At 49.4% G+C, this 21,914-nt stretch overlaps 2 protein-coding genes and 1 long non-coding RNA gene across 7 annotated transcripts in view; 2 read left to right on the top strand and 1 right to left on the bottom strand.

Annotated features, from left to right (window-relative positions):
• Positions 1-9: 9 nt before the first annotated feature.
• On the bottom strand, positions 10-10,494 carry LOC139384476 (RNA-binding protein NOB1-like). Of its 2 annotated transcripts, none has more exons than XM_071129261.1 (9): positions 10,410-10,494; positions 9,993-10,125; positions 9,690-9,823; positions 8,657-8,728; positions 7,690-7,872; positions 6,171-6,443; positions 5,823-5,920; positions 3,970-4,114; positions 10-536 (listed from the first exon to the last, which is right to left on the bottom strand). In XM_071129261.1, exons 1-9 carry the CDS (start codon positions 10,476-10,478, stop codon positions 273-275), a joined length of 1,371 nt encoding a protein of 456 aa, XP_070985362.1. In that variant the 5' UTR covers positions 10,479-10,494; the 3' UTR covers positions 10-272. The 2 variants fall into 2 exon arrangements, with proteins under 2 accessions (XP_070985362.1, XP_070985363.1); XM_071129262.1 differs by having other exon boundaries at positions 7,690-7,839; positions 10,410-10,493.
• Positions 10,495-10,578: 84 nt separating this feature from the next.
• LOC139384967 (GATOR2 complex protein WDR59-like) overlaps positions 10,579-21,914 on the top strand; it is a 61,920-nt gene continuing 50,584 nt past the window's right edge. For all 4 annotated transcript variants that reach the window (XR_011628895.1, XM_071129926.1, XM_071129927.1 and 1 more), the window contains exons 1-5: positions 10,579-10,657; positions 15,173-15,222; positions 17,760-17,895; positions 20,945-21,030; positions 21,205-21,285. Coding sequence is in view for 3 of the 4 variants with exons in the window: in XM_071129926.1 (XP_070986027.1) it covers positions 10,604-10,657; positions 15,173-15,222; positions 17,760-17,895; positions 20,945-21,030; positions 21,205-21,285 (407 nt within the window). In the remaining variant the exon portion in view is untranslated. The remainder of the gene's footprint in view (positions 10,658-15,172; positions 15,223-17,759; positions 17,896-20,944; positions 21,031-21,204; positions 21,286-21,914) is intronic.
• LOC139384969 (uncharacterized) overlaps positions 21,873-21,914 on the top strand; it is a 1,120-nt gene continuing 1,078 nt past the window's right edge. Inside the window, exon 1 of the long non-coding RNA XR_011628896.1 lies at positions 21,873-21,914. This exon is cut by the window's right edge and continues 61 nt beyond it. This is a non-coding gene — a long non-coding RNA (uncharacterized lncRNA).

The raw sequence follows: 21,914 nt of genomic DNA, 5'->3' as shown, positions 1-21,914 counted from the left end.
CAACAGAAGCGTCTTGAACTGTGTGTTTAATTAGGGGCATCAAATGTCCGAGCAGGTTACAGACACAAGCCTTGAAAGTGCAAATTACCGTCAGGCTTTTACAAACTTGGTAGTTTAGTTACTGTATGACATTATGGAATTCATTAAGTTTACCTTACAATTTTTTAAAATTTTATACAAAACATCAGTATTAAATCCAGCTATCTTCACAGTTCAGTTTCTGGGATTTCTCTTTAGTGGAACTTGGCGTGTAGAAAATGGCTTCCGATTCTTCAACATTTCTTCTTGCGGGCAGCGTTGGGGTTGGCCCGCCTCCGACCCCCTCCGCCCGCGCCGTCTGTGATGTGCAGGTTGGCAGAGCGGCTGTAGATGTCGTGATCAGAGAAAGGTGAGCCGCCCCCGGCCAGGTAGTCTGGGTTAAAGACGTCCGTCTTCTGGCGGGCCTTACGGGACACGCGCTGCTGGGGGAAACGCTGGTCCTCCACCAGGTGGGGGTTGCTGCCGTGTTTGCCCCCTTGTGGCAGGGGCAGGGAGTACTACGGGGAACAGAGAGCGGACATTAGCTCCTCCCTCTAGATTAGCATTCCACCTCAATCATTTACAATAAGCAATGGTGAACGCTACTCTGCAGCTGCTACGGTAACAGAGTGGAGAAGCTAGTCTGCAGCTGCTACGGTAAGAGTGGAGAAGCTAGTCTGCAGCTGCTACGGTAACAGAGTGGAGAAGCTAGTCTGCAGCTGCTACGGTAACAGAGTGGAGAAGCTAGTCTGCAGCTGCTACGGTAACAGAGTGGAGAAGCTAGTCTGCAGCTGCTACGGTAACAGAGTGGAGAAGCTACTCTGCAGCTGCTACGGTAACAGAGTGGAGAAGCTACTCTGCAGCTGCTACGGTAACAGAGTGGAGAAGCTAGTCTGCAGCTGCTACGGTAACAGAGTGGAGAAGCTAGTCTGCAGCTGCTACGGTAACAGAGTGGAGAAGCTAGTCTGCAGCTGCTACGGTAACAGAGTGGAGAAGCTAGTCTGCAGCTGCTACGGTAACAGAGTGGAGAAGCTACTCTGCAGCTGCTACGGTAACAGAGTGGAGAAGCTACTCTGCAGCTGCTACGGTAACAGAGTGGAGAAGCTAGTCTGCAGCTGCTACGGTAACAGAGTGGAGAAGCTACTCTGCAGCTGCTACGGTAACAGAGTGGAGAAGCTAGTCTGCAGCTGCTACGGTAACAGAGTGGAGAAGCTAGTCTGCAGCTGCTACGGTAACAGAGTGGAGAAGCTAGTCTGCAGCTGCTACGGTAACAGAGTGGAGAAGCTACTCTGCAGCTGCTACGGTAACAGAGTGGAGAAGCTAATCTGTAGCAGTAAGAGTGGAGAAGCTAGTCTGCAGGTAGCTTAATGGTTAGAGCTCTGGATCAGTAACCGAAAGGTTGCTGGATCGAATCCCTGAGCTGACAAGGTAAAAATCTGTTGTTCTGCCCCCTGAACAAGGTAGTTAACCCACTGTTCCCTGGGTACCGTGGATGTTGTTTAAGTCAGCATCCCCTGCACCTCTCTGATTCAGAGAGATGGGTTAAATGTGGAAGACACATTTCAGTTGAATGCATTCAGTTATAAAACAGACTAGATATCCCCCCACCCCTTTCCCCAACTGACTAGGTATCCCTCCCACCCCTTTCCCCGACTGACTAGGTATCCCCCCCCTTTCCCCGACTGACTAGGTATCCCCCCCCTTTCCCCGACTGACTAGGTATCCCCCCCCCCTTTCCCCGACTGACTAGGTATCCCCCCCCCCCTTTCCCCGACTGACTAGGTATCCCCCCCCCCCCCTTTCCCCGACTGACTAGGTATCCCCCCCCCCTTTCCCCGACTGACTAGGTATCCCCCCCCCCCCCTTTCCCCGACTGACTAGGTATCCCCCCCCCCCCCCTTTCCCCGACTGACTAGGTATCCCCCCACCCCTTTCCCCGACTGACTAGGTATCCCCCCTCCCCCCTTCCCAGACTGACTAGGTATCCCCCCCCCCCCTTCCCCGACTGACTAGGTATCCCCCCTTCCCCGACTGACTAGGTATCCCCCCCCCCCCTTCCCCGACTGACTAGGTATTCCCCCCCCCTTTCCCCGACTGACTAGGTATCCCCCCCCCCCTTTCCCCGACTGACTAGGTACCCCCCCCCCCCTTTCCCCGACTGACTAGGTATCCCCCCCCCTTTCCCCGACTGACTAGGTATCCCCCCCCCTTTCCCCGACTGACTAGGTATCCCCCCCCCCTTTCCCCGACTGACTAGGTATCCCCCCCCCCTTTCCCCGACTGACTAGGTATCCCCCCCCCTTTCCCCGACTGACTAGGTATCCCCCCCCCTTTCCCCGACTGACTAGGTATCCCCTTCCCCGACTGACTAGGTATCCCCCTTTCCCCGACTGACTAGGTATCCCCCCCCCCCCTTTCCCCGACTGACTAGGTATCCCCCCCCCCCCCCCTTTCCCCAACTGACTAGGTATCCCCCCCTTTCCCCAACTGACTAGGTATCCCCCCCTTTCCCCAACTGACTAGGTATCCCCCCCCCCGACTGACTAGGTATCCCCCCCCCCCCCTTTCCCCAACTGACTAGGTATCCCCCCCTTTCCGACTGACTAGGTATCCCCCCCCCCCCCCTTTCCCCAACTGACTAGGTATCCCCCCCCGACTGACTAGGTATCCCCCCCCCCCCCCCTTTCCCCAACTGACTAGGTATCCCCCCCCCGACTGACTAGGTATCCCCCCCCCCCCCTTTCCCCGACTGACTAGGTATCCCCCCCCCCCCCCTTTCCCCAACTGACTAGGTATCCCCCCCCGACTGACTAGGTATCCCCCCCCCCCCCCCTTTCCCCGACTGACTAGGTATCCCCCCCCTTTCCCCAACTGACTAGGTATCCCCCCCCCGACTGACTAGGTATCCCCCCCCCCCCCCCCTTTCCCCGACTGACTAGGTATCCCCCCCCTTTCCCCAACTGACTAGGTATCCCCCCCCGACTGACTAGGTATCCCCCCCCCCCCCCCCTTTCCCCGACTGACTAGGTATCCCCCCCTTTCCCCAACTGACTAGGTATCCCCCCCCCGACTGACTAGGTATCCCCCCCCCCCCCCTTTCCCCGACTGACTAGGTATCCCCCCCCTTTCCCCAACTGACTAGGTATCCCCCCCCCGACTGACTAGGTATCCCCCCCCCCCCCTTTCCCCGACTGACTAGGTATCCCCCCCCTTTCCCCGACTGACTAGGTATCCCCCCCCTTTCCCCAACTGACTAGGTATCCCCCCCCTTTCCCCAACTGACTAGGTATCCCCCCCCTTTCCCCAACTGACTAGGTATCCCCTCCCCCCCCCTTTCCCCAACTGACTAGGTATCCCCCCCCCCCCTTTCCCCGACTGACTAGGTATCCCCCCCCCCCCCTTTCCCCGACTGACTAGGTATCCCCCCCCCCCCCTTTCCCCGACTGACTAGGTATCCCCCCCCCCCCCCCCCCCCTTTCCCCGACTGACTACAGCAACAACATGTAGAAGCTGCACATTTGAAGATGTGTTTCCTACTACAGTATGATGTGGGTCTGGTCCCATTTCATCCACTTACCCTGTTTCCTTTGGGGTTGAAGATGTGTTTCCTACTACAGTATGATGTGGGTCTGGTCCCATTTCATCCACTTACCCTGTTCCCTTTGGGGTTGAAGATGTGTTTCCTACTACAGTATGATGTGGGTCTGGTCCCATTTCATCCACTTACCCTGTTTCCTTTGGGGTTGAAGATGTGTTTCCTACTACAGTATGATGTGGGTCTGGTCCCATTTCATCCACTTACCCTCTTCCCTTGGGGTTGAAGATGTGTTTCCTACCACAGTATGATGTGGGTCTGGTCCCATTTCATCCACTTACCCTGTTCCCTTTGGGGTTGAAGATGTGTTTCCTACCCCAGTATGATGTGGGTCTGGTACTATTTCATCCACTTACCCTCTTCCCTTTGGGGTTGAGCACTTTGGGGTTCTTTGAGAAATGCATCTGGATGTTTCCGTCCTCGCTGACAGTCACGGCTATCTTCTTCAGCGTTCTGTTGCCACAGTGTGGACAGAAAACCTTATTCATGTTGGTAGTGGTCCTACAACAGAGAGAGAAGGTCAGACTATCCGTTTGAATTAAGCTTCTTAAAGACCAAGGTTGAGAACAAGTTTCCTAATATTTAAGAAGTGGTCTAATTACTAAAAACCTCGTGACATCAACGGGTGTTTTTATATACTGTGTACACGGAACCCAGACCGGCTGCGCCGTCGTGCGTAAATGGATTTTGTCCCCCGACACCAAACGCGATCACAATATCAAAACAAACTGAACCAATGACATTCATCTGGGGACAGGTCGAAAAGCATTAAACATGTATGGCAATTTAGCTAGTTAGCTTGCACTTGCTAGCTAATTTGTCCTATTTAGCTAGCTTGCACTTGCTAGCTAATTTGTCCTGTTATTTTACCTGAAATGCACAAGGTCCTCTACTCCGACAATTAATCCACACAAACGGTCAACCGAATCGTTTCTAGTCATCTCTCCTCCTTCCAGGCTTTTTCATCTTTGGACTTATATGGTGATTGGCATCTACACTTTCATAGTATTACCACAACGACTGGCAAAACATTGTCTTTCAATCACCCACGTGGGTATAACCAATGAGGAGATGGCACGTGGGTTTCTGCTTCTATAAAACCAATGAGGAGATGGCACGTGGGTACCTGCTTCTATAAACCAATGAGGAGATGGCACGCGGGTACCTGCTTCTATAAACCAATGAGGAGATGGCACGCGGGTACCTGCTTCTATAAACCAATGAGGAGATGGCACGCGGGTACCTGCTTCTATAAACCAATGAGGAGATGGTATCTGCTTCTATAAACCAATGAGGAGATGGTATCTGCTTCTATAAACCAATGAGGAGATGGTACCTGCTTCTATAAACCAATGAGGAGATGGTATCTGCTTCTATAAACCAATGAGGAGATGGTATCTGCTTCTATAAACCAATGAGGAGATGGTACCTGCTTCTATAAACCAATGAGGAGATGGTATCTGCTTCTATAAACCAATGAGGAGATGGTATCTGCTTCTATAAACCAATGAGGAGATGGTACCTGCTTCTATAAACCAATGAGGAGATGGTATCTGCTTCTATAAACCAATGAGGAGATGGTATCTGCTTCTATAAACCAATGAGGAGATGGTACCTGCTTCTATAAACCAATGAGGAGATGGTATCTGCTTCTATAAACCAATGAGGAGATGGTATCTGCTTCTATAAACCAATGAGGAGATGGTACCTGCTTCTATAAACCAATGAGGAGATGGTACCTGCTTCTATATAACCAATGAGGAGATGGCACGTGGGTACCTGCTTCTATAAACCAATGAGGAGATGGCCTGCTTCTATATAACCAATGAGGAGATGGCACGTGGGTACCTGCTTCTATAAACCAATGAGGAGATGGCACGCGGGTACCTGCTTCTATAAACCAATGAGGAGATGGGACCTGCTTCTATAAACCAATGAGGAGATGGTACCTGTTTCTATAAACCAATGAGGAGATGGTACCTGCTTCTATAAACCAATGAGGAGATGGTACCTGCTTCTATAAACCAATGAGGAGATGGGACCTGCTTCTATAAACCAATGAGGAGATGGGAGAGGCAGGACTATTTTATCCCTTGGTAATGCAGACGCGGGTTGGCGCGCGCCAGGCAGTGTGGGTAATTGAATAACACGGATTTGTAAATGTGTTTTACGACGAGACCGTTCTGGTCAGCGTGGAAGAGGTACTCACTTAAAACAGGCGTGGCATCGCAGGATGTAATTCCTGGACTGTTTGATGAGCATCCCATTCACAGAGAGGACATGGAGCCCGATCTGAATCAGGACGTTCTGTTGAACAAACCAGTTTCAGTCAACAGTCGACCAACCGCATGGTTCTGAATGCATCAATCTAAAATGGGGTCTCAACAGAATTTAATCAGCGTCAACTATTACCACTTGGGGACAGTTACGTAGACAAAGAGGAGTTCGCTGTCCCAAATGGCAACCCAATTCCCTATATAGTGTACTACTTATGCACTACCTATGGGGCCTGGTTAGAAGTAGTGCACTATCAAGGGGTCCATTTGGGCCTCAGTACCTGCATAGCGAAGTCGGTGGTGAGACACGCCACCTTAACGTCCGCAGGCGACGCCCAGATCCCCGTCTCCATCTGGACCTGTTTAATGTTGCTAGGGGTGATCCAACCGCCGCCATCCTCCTCCTCCTCATCTTCCTCCTCCTCCTCCTCCGATCCACTGCCGTGCTCCTCTGAACGATTCTTTGAGTGTTTGTGTTCCTCTGACCTCCTCTCAGGTTCTGTGTGGACAGTGTCTGCTGCTCCACTGTCTGATATTGACAGGTCCTCAATGTTCTGCAGGTAAATAACAAGGACCACATCAATTCATCAGCACCGACAATGAGACAGAGGCAGACAGAGAGAGAGAGACAGAGAGAGACACACAGAGAGAGACAGAGAGGCAGACAGAGAGACAGAGGTGAATCATTGTGAATCCATCTTTGACGACTGTGTGTCAATCTGTCCAAATGTTTGAATGTTTCCATCACATGGTTCAACCCTGCAACAACTGCAGTAGGACAGGAACCCTGAAGACATGTTGCTCAGAGGACAACTGCAGTAGGACAGTAACCCTGATGACATGTTGCTCAGAGGACAACTGCAGTAGAACAGAAACCCTGATGACATGTTACTCAGAGGACAACTGCAGTAGGACAGTAACCCTGATGACATGTTGCTCAGAGGACAACTGCAGTAGAACAGAAACCCTGATGACATGCTGCTCAGAGGACAACTGCAGTAGGACAGTAACCCTGATGACATGTTGCTCAGAGGACAACTGCAGTAGGACAGGACCCCTGATGGCATGTTGCTCAGAGGACAACTGCAGTAGGACAGGACCCCTGATGGCATGTTGCTCAGAGGACAACTGCAGTAGGACAGGACCCCTGATATGTTGCTCAGAGGACAACTGCAGTAGGACAGGACCCCTGATGACATGTTGCTCAGAGGACACTGTGGCTCAGAGCAGAGGTAGTGTGTGTTCTAGTTATAGCAGGTCAGAGGTAGTGTGTGTGTTCTAGTTATAGCAGGTCAGAGGTAGTGTGTGTGTTCTAGTTATAGCAGGTCAGAGGTAGTGTGTGTGTTCTAGTTATAGCAGGTCAGAGGTAGTGTGTGTTCTAGTTATAGCAGGTCAGAGGTAGTGTGTGTTCTACTCACCACTAGTTGCAGCAGGTCAGAGGTAGTGTGTGTTCTAGTTATAGCAGGTCAGAGGTAGTGTATGTGTTCTAGTTATAGCAGGTCAGAGGTAGTGTGTGTTCTACTCACCACTAGTTGCAGCAGGTCAGAGGTAGTGTGTGTTCTAGTTATAGCAGGTCAGAGGTAGTGTGTGTTCTAGTTATAGCAGGTCAGAGGTAGTGTGTGTTCTAGTTATAGCAGGTCAGAGGTAGTGTGTGTTCTAGTTATAGCAGGTCAGAGGTAGTGTGTGTGTGTTCTAGTTATAGCAGGTCAGAGGTAGTGTGTGTGTTCTAGTTATAGCAGGTCAGAGGTAGTGTGTGTGTTCTAGTTATAGCAGGTCAGAGGTAGTGTGTGTTCTACTCACCACTAGTTCCAGCAGGTCAGTGTCAAAGCAGGGCAGAGGATTCCTCCAGAACTGGAAGCTGTTGTACTCTCCGATCTCTGGAGGGTTATAGCTGTGCTGTGTCTGTGCTGCTGGCCTCTGTCTGCCACTGAACAGCCCATCAGCTGGTGTCTGTCTGCCACTGAACAGCCCATCAGCTGGCCTCTGGACCACGGGGGAGAAGAGGAGAACTCTTAACTATTATTCTAGATGTTGACAGAAGTGGTTGATTTGTACTAATGATCATCCCACATGGTTCCCCATTCACATGGTTATTCTAGATGTATTTTTAGGTTGTTCATTTACTTAGTCTAACATCTCAACATGCATACGGATCAGTACTCTAGTTAACAACAGAGTTGATTTCATGTCATTGTTTGGACTTTCCAGCAGCATACCACCCTGCATACCACTGCTGGCTTGCTTCTGAAGCTAAGCAGGGTTGGTCCTGGTCAGTCCCTGGATGGGAGACCAGATGCTGCTGGAAGTGGTGTTGGAGGGCCAGTAAGAGGCACTCGTTCCTCTGGTCTAAAAGAAAATATCCCAATGCCCAAGGGCAGGGATTGGGGACACTGCCCTGTGTAGGGTGCCGTCTTTCAGATGGGACGTTAAACGGGTATCCTGACTCTCTGAGGTCATTAAAGATCCCATGGCACTTATCGTAAGAGTAGAGGTGTTAACCCCGGTGTCCTGGCTCTCTGAGGTCATTAAAGATCCCATGGCACTTATCGTAAGAGTAGAGGTGTTAACCCCGGTGTCCTGGCTAAATTCCCAATCTGGCACCCAAACCATCACGGTCACCTAATAATCCCCAGTTTACAATTGGCTCATTCATCCCCCTCCTCTCCCCTGTAACTATTCCCCAGGTCGTTGCTGCAAATGAGAATGTTCTCAGTCAACTGACCTGGTAAAATAACAGATAAATTAAAACACTTTTAAAATACTGTACCTTTGAGGGGAAGTGGAACCCTGCCACGCCAACGGGAGCCTCTGGATGTCTCCTTGTACTGCACACCTGGACCTGATGACAGACTACATGTCAAAGCTGTGATGTGGATCTATTGAAACGCTGACAATACTCAGGGTTCTGTGTGATAACTAGTCTGTTTCACTGGTTTGTGTCCCACATGGCACCCTGTTCCCTATATAGTGCACTACTTTAGACCAGGGCCCTATTCCCTATATAGTGGTACTACTATAGACCAGAGCCCTATTCCCTACATTAGTGGTACTACTTTAGACCAGAGCCCTATGGCACCCTATTCCCTATATAGTGCACTACTTTAGACCAGAGCCCTATTCCCTACATTAGTGCACTACTTTAGACCAGAGCCCTATGGCACCCTATTCCCTATATAGTGCACTACTTTAGACCAGAGCCCTATGGGACCCTATTCCCTATATAGTGCACTCCTTTAGACCAGAGCCCTATTCCCTACATTAGTGCACTACTTTAGACCAGAGCCCTATTCCCTACATTAGTGGTACTACTTTAGACCAGAGCCCTATGGCACCCTATTCCCTATATAGTGCACTACTTTAGACCAGAGCCCTATTCCCTACATTAGTGCACTACTTTAGACCAGAGCCCTATGGCACCCTATTCCCTATATAGTGCACTACTTTAGACCAGAGCCCTATGGGACACTATTCCCTATATAGTGCAGAAAGAAAATCGGGTTCCATTTCGGATCACATCTCATGGTTCCCTGTCTTACCTTGACCTCAGATCTCATTGTTCCCGGTCTTACCTTGACCTCAGATCTCATTGTTCCCGGTCTTACCTTGACCTCAGATCTCATGGTTCCCTGTCTTACCTTGACCTCAGATCTCATTGTTCCCGGTCTTACCTTGACCTCAGATCTCATTGTTCCCGGTCTTACCTTGACCTCAGATCTCATGGTTCCCTGTCTTACCTTGAACTCAGATCACATTGTTCCCGGTCTTACCTTGACCTCAGATCTCATGGTTCCCCGTCTTACCTTGACCTCAGGTTCTTTCTTCAGGTGGTCCGTCCCAACGTTTTCCCTCTCCAACTGGTATGTCAGAGCCAACACCTTGATGTCTGTGGCAGAAAGGCTGGGGTAGTCTCCAGTCTTCTTGGAGAACTCAGTCACTGAACACAGACCTCAACACTCAGTACCAGCATCGCAATTCATGAAATACCATCAACAACTATAGAAGTGATGTTGGAGAGGCAGATTTGTCTACAGAAACAAATATCCAGTACAACAAATCAAACAACCAAAACTGACCAAATGAGTCATTTAAAAAACCTTAGCTACCTAATCTGATGTCCTCTGGGTACGGCTCTCTGAAGTTGAGTTGATATGGTAGGAATGACAGGCTCCTCCGGGTTGGCTTGTCTCTAATTTCCTCTACTACATCCTTCAGCGTGTAGATATTCTTCCCAATGTCCTACAAAATAAATAAATATATATAAATATTGTGTGGGGGGGGGGGGGGGGGGGGGGGGGGGGGGGGGGGCAATATTTACAGCAATGTATAAATCATAATATACGCAGCTACATGATGTTGATGTGGCCATTTAAACAGGATGAACCACGTTAACTAGCTATCCAGACCTGACATCAAGCACGCAGTTTGTGATAAAAAGTTATTCGTATTAAATACTTCTGATCCTGGGGGACGGAACACCTGAAGAACATATCTACTGATATGTGACACAGTTTAAACCTCACCTGAAGAAGGGCTTTCTTCAAAAATCCTCCTGCGTCTACGACAACATGTTCCACCATGGTAGCCGCCATCTTGGATAGCGACGTCCGCATCATCACCAACCAATCAGAAGACAGGAAGTAGTTCTCGCGCTGTCCGTGATTTGAGAGACAGGGCGTCGTGTGACGTCTTGTTGATGTTGTTGCCGTAGAGGAAGATGGCGGCTCGCTGGAGTAGTGAGAATGTGGTGGTGGAATTGCGAGATGCGCAGGTACTTGAGTAAAACAGGGTTTAATTCAGAGTTGGGTGACATGTAGCTAGCGAATGCGCAATATGTTGCCAAAGAGATGTATAACTTTCCCCTTCTGTCTGTGGTGTTGTCATGCTGTTCCTAGTGAAACAGGTGGGAGCTTTTATCTTTCTGAGTAGTCAGAGAGTATCTGAAAGTGTCACAGTTAAATTATGTCACAGTCGCAGGATTGTTGAATTTTGGTTTCAACAGGTCTAATGCACCAGGTCACACATCCAGTGTACAGACATTGTTTTGTTACAACAGGGTAAATGCATCAGGTCACACATCCAGTGTACAGACATTGTTTTGTTTCAGCAGGTCACACATCCAGTGTTCAGACATTGTTCCGTGCACAAGATGTCACAGCAAGATTTAGCATGAAGAAAAAAATACTAACAAAACATGCTCCACTGCTGACTCAGATGCTGCTGGCTAAATGGTTTTAAACTGGCCCTCTGCATCATAATGCTCACATGCTGCCTTGCTGACTCAGATGCTGCTGGCTAAATGGTTTTAAACTGGCCCTCTGCATCATAATGCTCACATGCTGCCTTGCTGACTCAGATGCTGCTGGCTAAATGGTTTTAAACTGGCCCTCTGCATCATAATGCTCACATGCTGCTCTGCTGACTCAGATGCTGCTGGCTAAATGGTTTTAAACTGGCCCTCTGCATCATAATGCTCACATGCTGCACTGCTGACTCAGATGCTGCTGGCTAAATGGTTTTAAACTGGCCCTCTGCATCATAATGCTCACATGCTGCCTTGCTGACTCAGATGCTGCTGGCTAAATGGTTTTAAACTGGCCCTCTGCATCATAATGCTCACATGCTGCCTTGCTGACTCAGATGCTGCTGGCTAAATGGTTTTAAACTGGCCCTCTGCATCATAATGCTCACATGCTGCACTGCTGACTCAGATGCTGCTGGCTAAATGGTTTTAAACTGGCCCTCTGCATCATAATGCTCACATGCTGCACTGCTGACTCAGATGCTGCTGGCTAAATGGTTTTAAACTGGCCCTCTGCATCATAATGCTCACATGCTGCCTTGCTGACTCAGATGCTGCTGGCTAAATGGTTTTAAACTGGCCCTCTGCATCATAATGCTCACATGCTCCACTGCTGACTCAGATGCTGCTGGCTAAATGGTTTTAAACTGGCCCTCTGCATCGTAATGCTCACATGCTGCCTTGCTGACTCAGATGCTGCTGGCTAAATGGTTTTAAACTGGCCCTCTGCATCATAATGCTCACATGTTGCACTGCTGACTCAGATGCTGCTGGCTAAATGGTTTTAAACTGTCCCTCTGCATCATAATGCTCACATGCTGCCTTGCTGACTCAGATGCTGCTGGCTAAATGGTTTTAAACTGGCCCTCTGCATCATAATGCTCACATGCTGCCTTGCTGACTCAGATGCTGCTGGCTAAATGGTTTTAAACTGGCCCTCTGCATCATAATGCTCACATGTTGCACTGCTGACTCAGATGCTGCTGGCTAAATGGTTTTAAACTGTCCCTCTGCATCATAATGCTCACATGCTGCCTTGCTGACTCAGATGCTGCTGGCTAAATGGTTTTAAACTGGCCCTCTGCATCATAATGCTCACATGCTCTTCATTGCCTAGTAAACTAACCACACATGTTACAGAATAATAATAGTAGTCATTTTAGGTCACAGGTCCAGGGATGGCTGAAGAATTGCAACGTTTACCTGGAGATAACTCTGCAGATAGCACTGCTGGGGGTTTTAAAAAGTCATAGTCAATTGATCAATAATACTTTCTTAGAAAAAAATGTTTAACTTTAATTTACAATCTGTAGAAACTATCAGAATAGAACTTTTCAGAACGTTTGTGAAACATCACAGCAGAGATGGAAAATATATGTCATATAGAAATCCAATATGGATGGTGATACGAGATCGATGGGAGGGGACTAAGCACGCACCCCTGAGGGGCCCCGGTGTTGAGGATCAGTGTGGCAGATGTGTTGTTACCTACCCTCACCACCTGGGGGGCGGCCGGTCAGGAAGTCCAGAGTACGCCCCCCTTCTCATTGACGGGGCTGTGGTGGAGCCTCCACATTGACTCTGTACCGGTAGCCCCTGTATATAGCCTCCACATTGACTCTGTACCGGTACCCCCCGTATATAGCCTCCACATTGACTCTGTACCGGTACCCCCTGTATATAGCCTCCATATTGACTCTGTACCGGTACCCCCTGTATATAGCCTCCACATTGACTCTGTACCGTAACCCCCTGTATATAGCCTCCACATTGACTCTGTACCGTAACACCCTGTATATAGCCTCCACATTGACTCTGTACCGGTACCCCCTGTATATATTCTTGTTATTGTTATTTATTGCTGCTCTTTAATTATTTGTTATTCTATATTATTTCTTTGTTTGTTGGTATTTTCTAAACTGTATTGTTGGGGGCCTCCCGGGTGGCGCAGTGGTCTAGGGCACTGCATCGCAGTGCTAGCTATGCCACCTGAGACTCTGGTTTCACGCAACCGGCCGCGACCGGGAGGTCCGCGGGGCGACGCACAATTGGCCTAGCGTCCTCCGGGTAGGGACGGTTTGGCAGGTAGGGATATCCTTGTCTCATCGCGCACCAGCGACTCCTGTGGCGGGCCGGGCGCAGTGCACGCTAACGAGGTTGCCAGGTGCACAGTGTTTCCTCCGACACATTGGTGCGGCAGGCTTCCGCGTTGGATGCGCGCTGTGTTAAGAAGCAGTGGTTGGGTTGTGTATCGGAGGACGCATGACTTTTAACCTTCGTTTCTCCCGAGCCCGTAAGGGAGTTGTCGCGATGAGACAAGATCGTAGCTACTAACAATTGGATACCACGAAATTGGGGAGAAAAGGGGGTAAAATTTAAAATTTAAAAACCACTGCGCCACCCGGGAGGCCCCCAACAATGCAGTTTTAAGAAAATAGCAACAAAAAAAAGTAAGAGATAAGAATAACAAGGGCTTGTAAGTTGCAGTAAGAGGTTGCAGTAAGAGGTTGCAGTAAGAGGTTGCAGTAAGAGGTTGCAGTAAGAGGTTGCAGTAAGAGGTTGCGGTAAGAGGTTGCAGTAAGAGGTTGCAGTAAGAGGTTGCAGTAAGAGGTTGCAGTAAGAGGTTGCAGTAAGAGGTTGCATTAAGAGGTTGCATTAAGAGGTTGCATTAAGAGGTTGCAGTAAGAGGTTGCAGTAAGAGGTTGCAGTAAGAGGTTGCAGTAAGAGGTTGCAGTAAGAGGTTGCGGTAAGAGTTTGCGGTAAGAGGTTGCGGTAAGAGGTTGCGGTAAGAGGTTGCGGTAAGAGGTTGCGGTAAGAGGTTGCGGTAAGAGGTTGCGGTAAGAGGTTGCGGTAAGAGGTTGCGGTAAGAGGTTGCGGTAAGAGGTTGCGGTAAGAGGTTGCGGTAAGAGGTTGCGGTAAGAGGTTGCGGTAAGAGGTTGCGGTAAGAGGTTGCGGTAAGAGGTTGCGGTAAGAGGTTGCGGTAAGAGGTTGCGGTAAGAGGTTGCGGTAAGAGGTTGCGGTAAGAGGTTGCGGTAAGAGGTTGCGGTAAGAGGTTGCGGTAAGAGGTTGCGGTAAGAGGTTGCGGTAAGAGGTTGCGGTAAGAGGTTGCGGTAAGAGGTTGCGGTAAGAGGTTGCGGTAAGAGGTTGCGGTAAGAGGTTGCGGTAAGAGGTTGCGGTAAGAGGTTGCAGTAAGAGGTTGCAGTAAGAGGTTGTATTCGGTGCATGAAACAAATAACATTTGATTTGATTTGAAGCTGGTTGATAGAATGCCAAGAGTCACGGCTACTTTGAAGAATCTCATATATATATATTTTTTTGGTTACTACATGATTCCATATGTGTTATTTCCTAGTTTTGATGTCTTCACTATTATTCTACAATGTAGAACATAGTCAGCATAAAGAAAAGGCCTTGAATGAGTAGGTGTTCTAGAACCCTGGAATGAGTAGGTGTTCTAGAACCCTGGAATGAGTAGGTGTTCTAGAACCCTGGAATGAGTAGGTGTTCTAGAACCCTGGAATGAGTAGGTGTGTCCAAACTATTGACTGGTACTGAATATATGTATGGGTCTGTATATACTGTATATTTACATTAAATATATTCACATTAAATATATTCTGTATATTTACATTAAATACATACTGTATATTAATAACACGTTACATTTATTCTGTATATTTACGTGAAAAATATACTGTATATTTACGTGAAATATATACTGTATATTTACGTGAAATATATACTGTATATTTACGTTAAATATATACTGTATATTTACATTAAATATATACTGTATATTTACATTAAATATATACTGTATATTTACATTAAATATATACTATATATTTACATTAAATATATATAGGGGATTGGAAATGATGCAGACAATTAGATTGTAGCCTCCATCAATGTATCTGCAATATTACAGCTGATCTGCCCCCTAACAACGTAAATAACAATAATAACATGCTGTTATCTTTCCAGGCCACTGCCATGTCCGTGGACTGCCTGGGTCGACATGCTGTCCTGTCTGGGTGTGTACCAGTCCTTTACCACCTATTACAGCACCTTCACCAGACAGTCAACATCCCTATAGCTCTGCCTCAGTCAACATCACTATAGCTCTGCCTCAGTCAACATCACTGTAGCTCTGCCTCAGTCAACATCACTGTAGCTCTGCCTCAGTCAACATCACTATAGCTCTGCCTCAGTCAACATCACTATAGCTCTGCCCCAGTCACTGTAGCTCTGCCTCAGTCAACGTCACTGTAGCTCTGCCTCAGTCAACGTCATTGTAGCTCTGTTCAGTCAACATCACTGTAGCTCTACCTCCGTCAACATCACTATAGCTCTGCCTCAGTCAACATCACTATAGCTCTGCCTCAGTCACTGTAGCTCTGCCTCAGTCAACATCACTGTAGCTCTGCCTCAGTCAACATCACTGTAGCTCTGCCTCAGTCAACATCACTATAGCTCTGCCTCAGTCACTGTAGCTCTGCCTCAGTCAACATCCCTATAGCTCTGCCTCAGTCAACATCACTATAGCTCTGCCTCAGTCACTGTAGCTCTGCTTCAGTCAACATCACTGTAGCTCTGCCTCAGTCACTGTAGCTCTGCCTCAGTCAACATCACTGTAGCTCTGCCTCAGTCAACATCACTGTAGCTCTGCCTCAGTCAACATCACTGTAGCTCTGCCTCATTCAACATGACTATAGCTCTGCCTCAGTCAACATCACTATAGCTCTGCCTCAGTCACTGTAGCTCTGCCTCAGTCACTGTAGCTCTGCCTCAGTCAACATCACTGTAGCTCTGCCTCAGTCAACATCACTATAGCTCTGCCTCAGTCAATATCACTGTAGCTCTGCCTCAGTCAACATCACTATAGCTCTGCCTCAGTCAATATCACTATAGCTCTGCCTCAGTCACTGTAGCTCTGCCTCAGTCAACATCCCTATAGCTCTGCCTCAGTCAACATCACTATAGCTCTGCCTCAGTCACTGTAGCTCTGCCTCAGTCAACATCACTGTAGCTCTGCCTTAGTCACTGTAGCTCTGCCTCAGTCACTGTAGCTCTGCCTCAGTCAACATCACTGTAGCTCTGCCTCAGTCAACATCACTGTAGCTCTGCCTCAGTCAACATCACTATAGCTCTGCCTCAGTCAACATCACTATAGCTCTGCCTCAGTCAACATCCCTATAGCTCTGCCTCAGTAAACATCACTATAGCTCTGCCTCAGTCAACATCACTATAGCTCTGCCTCAGTCAACATCACTGTAGCTCTGCCTCAGTCAACATCACTATAGCTCTGCCTCAGTCAACATCACTATAGCTCTGCCCCAGTCAACATCACTATAGCTCTGCCTCAGTCAACATCACTGTAGCTCTGCCTCAGTCAACATCACTGTAGCTCTGCCTCAGTCAACATCACTGTAGCTCTGCCTCAGTCAACATCACTGTAGCTCTGCCTCAGTCAACATCACTATAGCTCTGCCTCAGTCAACATCACTATAGCTCTGCCTCAGTCACTGTAGCTCTGCCTCAGTCAACATCACTGTAGCTCTGCCTCAGTCAACATCACTGTAGTTCTGCCTCAGTCACTGTAGCTCTACCTCAGTCACCGTAGCTCTGCCTCAGTCACTGTAGTTCTGCCTCAGTCAACATCACTGTAGCTCTGCCTCAGTCAACGTCACTGTAGCTCTACCTCAGTCAACGTCACTGTAGCTCTGCCTCAGTCAACGTCACTGTAGCTCTGCCTCAGTCAACGTCATTGTAGCTCTGCCTCAGTCAACGTCATTGTAGCTCTGCCTCAGTCACTGTAGCTCTGCCTCAGTCAACGTCATTGTAGCTCTGCTCAGTCAACATCACTGTAGCTCTGCCCCAGTCAACATCACTGTAGCTCTGCCTCAGTCAACATCACTGTAGCTCTGCCCCAGTCAACATCACTGTAGCTCTGTCCCAGTCAACATCACTGTAGCTCTGCCTCAGTCACTGTAGCTCTGCCTCAGTCACTGTAGCTCTGCCTCAGTCACTGTAGCTTTGCCTCAGTCACTGTAGCTTTGCCTCAGTCACTGTAGCTCTGCCTCAGTCAACATCACTGTAGCTCTGCCTCAGCCAACATGACTATAGCTCTGCCTCAGTCAACATCACTATAGCTCTGCCTCAGTCAACATCACTGTAGCTCTGCCTCAGTCAACATCACTGTAGCTCTGCCTCAGTCAACATCACTGTAGCTCTGCCTCAGTCAACATCACTATAGCTCTGCCTCAGTCAACATCACTGTAGCTCTGCCTCAGTCAACATCACTGTAGCTCTGCCTCAGTCAACATCACTGTAGCTCTGCCTCAGTCAACATCACTGTAGCTCTGCCTCAGTCAACATCACTGTAGCTCTGCCTCAGTCAACATCACTGTAGCTCTGCCTCAGTCACTATAGCCCTGCCTTAGTCAACATCACTGTAGCTCTGCCTCAGTCCACATCACTGTAGCTCTGCCTCAGTCAACATCACTGTAGCTCTGCCTCAGTCACTATAGCTGTGTGTGTGTGTGTGTGTGTTTGATCTCCTCTCCTTTAGACGGAGGTTTCTGTATGTGGTGAACCTGGAGACTCCGTCTGAAGCTCCCAGGAAGATCGGCAGACCGAGCAAATGGGACGTGGGGACGGTTCAGTGGAACCCCCACAGGGCCGAGTCCCACGTCTTCGCTGCCTCTGTGAGTACATCAACAACAACAGCAACAATTCATCAAATTGCGTGAAAGATTATTCTATTGATTTACATTTACTTTTTATATTTATTAATGACGCTCTTCACCGGACAGTCGTTGAGCAGGCTCAGGTCTTATCCGGAGAGTCGTTGAGCAGGCTCAGGTCTTAACCGGAGAGTCGTTGAGCAGGCTCAGGTCTTAACCGGAGAGTCGTTGAGCAGGCTTAGGTCTTATCCAGAGAGTCGTTGAGCAGGCTCAGGTCTTATCCGGAGAGTCGTTGAGCAGGCTCAGGTCTTAACCGGAGAGTCGTTGAGCAGGCTCAGGTCTTATCCGGAGAGTCAGGCTCAGGTCTTATCCGGAGAGTCGTTGAGCAGGCTCAGGTCTTATCCGGAGAGTCGTTGAGCAGGCTCAGGTCTTATCCGGAGAGTCATTGAGCAGGCTCAGGTCTTATCCGGAGAGTCGTTGAGCAGGCTCAGGTCTTATCCGGAGAGTCGTTGAGCAGGCTCAGGTCTTATCCGCAGAGTCGTTGAGCAGGCTCAGGTCTTATCCCGAGAGTCGTTGAGCAGGCTCAGGTCTTATCCCGAGAGTCGTTGAGCAGGCTCAGGTCTTATCCGGAGAGTCGTTGAGCAGGCTCAGGTCTTATCCGGAGAGTCGTTGAGCAGGCTCAGGTCTTATCCAGAGAGTCGTTGAGCAGGCTCAGGTCTTATCCAGAGAGTCGTTGAGCAGGCTCAGGTCTTATCCAGAGAGTCGTTGAGCAGGCTCAGGTCTTATCCAGAGAGTCGTTGAGCAGGCTCAGGTCTTATCCAGAGAGTCGTTGAGCAGGCTCAGGTCTTATCCAGAGAGTCGTTGAGCAGGCTCAGGTCTTATCCGCAGAGTCGTTGAGCAGGCTCAGGTCTTATCCGCAGAGTCGTTGAGCAGGCTCAGGTCTTATCCAGAGAGTCGTTGAGCAGGCTCAGGTCTTATCCGGAGAGTCGTTGAGCAGGCTCAGGTCTTATCCGCAGAGTCGTTGAGCAGGCTCAGATCTTATCCGGAGAGTCAGGCTCAGGTCTTATCCAGAGAGTCGTTGAGCAGGCTCAGGTCTTATCCGGAGAGTCGTTGAGCAGGCTCAGGTCTTATCCGGAGAGTCATTGAGCAGGCTCAGGTCTTATCCGGAGAGTCGTTGAGCAGGCTCAGGTCTTAACCGGAGAGTCATTGAGCAGGCTCAGGTCTTATCCGGAGAGTCAGGCTCAGGTCTTATCCAGAGAGTCGTTGAGCAGGCTCAGGTCTTATCCGGAGAGTCGTTGAGCAGGCTCAGGTCTTATCCGGAGAGTCAGGCTCAGGTCTTATCCAGAGAGTCGTTGAGCAGGCTCAGGTCTTATCCGGAGAGTCATTGAGCAGGCTCAGGTCTTATCCGGAGAGTCGTTGAGCAGGCTCAGGTCTTATCCTGAGAGTCGTTGAGCAGGCTCAGGTCTTATCCAGAGAGTCGTTGAGCAGGCTCAGGTCTTATCCGGAGAGTCGTTGAGCAGGCTCAGGTCTTATCCAGAGAGTCGTTGAGCAGGCTCAGGTCTTATCCTGAGAGTCGTTGAGCAGGCTCAGGTCTTATCCAGAGAGTCGTTGCGCAGGCTCAGGTCTTATCCGGAGAGTCGTTGAGCAGGCTCAGGTCTTATCCGGAGAGTCAGGCTCAGGTCTTATCCAGAGAGTCGTTGAGCAGGCTCAGGTCTTATCCGGAGAGTCATTGAGCAGGCTCAGGTCTTATCCAGAGAGTCGTTGAGCAGGCTCAGGTCTTATCCGGAGAGTCGTTGAGCAGGCTCAGGTCTTATCCGGAGAGTCGTTGAGCAGGCTCAGGTCTTATCCGGAGAGTCGTTGAGCAGGCTCAGGTCTTATCCGGAGAGTCATTGAGCAGGCTCAGGTCTTATCCGGAGAGTCATTGAGCAGGCTCAGGTCTTATCCGGAGAGTCGTTGAGCAGGCTCAGGTCTTATCCGGAGAGTCGTTGAGCAGGCTCAGGTCTTATCCCGAGAGTCGTTGAGCAGGCTCAGGTCTTATCCGGAGAGTCGTTGAGCAGGCTCAGGTCTTATCCGGAGAGTCGTTGAGCAGGCTCAGGTCTTATCCGGAGAGTCGTTGAGCAGGCTCAGGTCTTATCCGGAGAGTCGTTGAGCAGGCTCAGGTCTTATCCGGAGAGTCGTTGAGCAGCCTCAGGTCTTATCCAGAGAGTCGTTGAGCAGGCTCAGGTCTTATCCCGAGAGTCGTTGAGCAGGCTCAGGTCTTATCCCGAGAGTCGTTGAGCAGGCTCAGGTCTTATCCCGAGAGTCGTTGAGCAGGCTCAGGTCTTATCCCGAGAGTCGTTGAGCAGGCTCAGGTCTTATCCAGAGAGTCGTTGAGCAGGCTCAGGTCTTATCCAGAGAGTCGTTGAGCAGGCTCAGGTCTTATCCAGAGAGTCGTTGAGCAGGCTCAGGTCTTATCCAGAGAGTCGTTGAGCAGGCTCAGGTCTTATCCGCAGAGTCGTTGAGCAGGCTCAGGTCTTATCCAGAGAGTCGTTGAGCAGGCTCAGGTCTTATCCGCAGAGTCGTTGAGCAGGCTCAGGTCTTATCCAGAGAGTCGTTGAGCAGGCTCAGGTCTTATCCAGAGAGTCGTTGAGCAGGCTCAGGTCTTATCCGGAGAGTCGTTGAGCAGGCTCAGGTCTTATCCAGAGAGTCGTTGAGCAGGCTCAGGTCTTATCCGGAGAGTCGTTGAGCAGGCTCAGGTCTTATCCAGAGAGTTGTTGAGCAGGCTCAGGTTTTATCCCGAGAGTCGTTGAGCAGGCTCAGGTCTTATCCGGAGAGTCGTTGAGCAGGCTCAGGTCTTATCCAGAGAGTCGTTGAGCAGGCTCAGGTCTTATCCAGAGAGTCGTTGAGCAGGCTCAGGTCTTATCCGGAGTGACTTAGTCAGTTTCTGATTGGATCCAGATCTTTGTTCAGGTCAAACTGCATCCTGTGAGAGTGGTGGTCACCATTTCCCACATGGTACAATAACATCCTGGTACTGAACAGACCCAGTGTCTGCTCTGTGACCTGTCTGACGAGGGGTTTATGTTTACAGAGTAACCAGCGAGTTGACCTGTACACATGGCGTGATGGCTGTGGGGAGGTCCACGCGTCCCTGCAGGGACACACACGAGTCATCAGGTAACACAGAGGAGATGCTCCACCATTGCGTCCCAAATGGCTCCCTATTCCCTATGGGTCAGAAGTAGTGCCCTATACAGAGGATATGGTGCGATGTGGGACACAGGCTGATCTGTCTGGGTATGTACTGGGGGTCTATGTTGCCAGGTCACTGACTGTGGTTGTATCCTACAGTGACTTGGACTGGTCCTGGTTTGAACCGGAGTATCTGGTTACCAGCTCTGTAGACACCTACATCTGTATCTGGGATACCAGGTAGAATATCCCTCTATACTGTCAACACTACTCTCTGTACCAGGTAGGATATCCCCTCTATACTGTCAACACTACTCTCTGTACCAGGTAGGATATCCCACTATACTGTCAACACTACTCTCTGTACCAGGTAGGATCTCCCCTCTATACTGTCAACACTACTCTCTGTACCAGGTAGGATATCCCACTATACTGTCAACACTCCTCTCTGTACCAGGTAGGAAATCCCACTATACTGTCAACACTACTCTCTGTACCAGGTAGGATATCCCATATACTGTCAACACTACTCTCTGTACCAGGTAGGATATCCCACTATACTGTCAACACTATTCTCTGTACCAGGTAGGATATCCCTCTATACTGTCAACACTACTCTCTGTACCAGGTAGGATGTCCCTCTATACTGTCAACACTACTCTCTGTACCAGGTAGGATATCCCTCTATACTGTCAACACTACTCTCTGTACCAGGTAGGATGTCCCTCTATACTGTCAACACTACTCTCTGTACCAGGTAGGATATCCCTCTATACTGTCAACACTACTCTCTGTACCAGCTAGGATCTCCCCTCTATACTGTCAACACTACTCTCTGTACCAGGTAGGATATCCCACTATACTGTCAA

This window comes from Oncorhynchus clarkii, chromosome 26, assembly GCF_045791955.1.
Source record: "Oncorhynchus clarkii lewisi isolate Uvic-CL-2024 chromosome 26, UVic_Ocla_1.0, whole genome shotgun sequence".
NCBI classification, from domain to species: domain Eukaryota; kingdom Metazoa; phylum Chordata; class Actinopteri; order Salmoniformes; family Salmonidae; genus Oncorhynchus; species Oncorhynchus clarkii.
The sequence above is the reverse complement of the archived record's forward strand: the minus strand, read 5'-3'. Positions and strand labels throughout refer to the sequence as shown.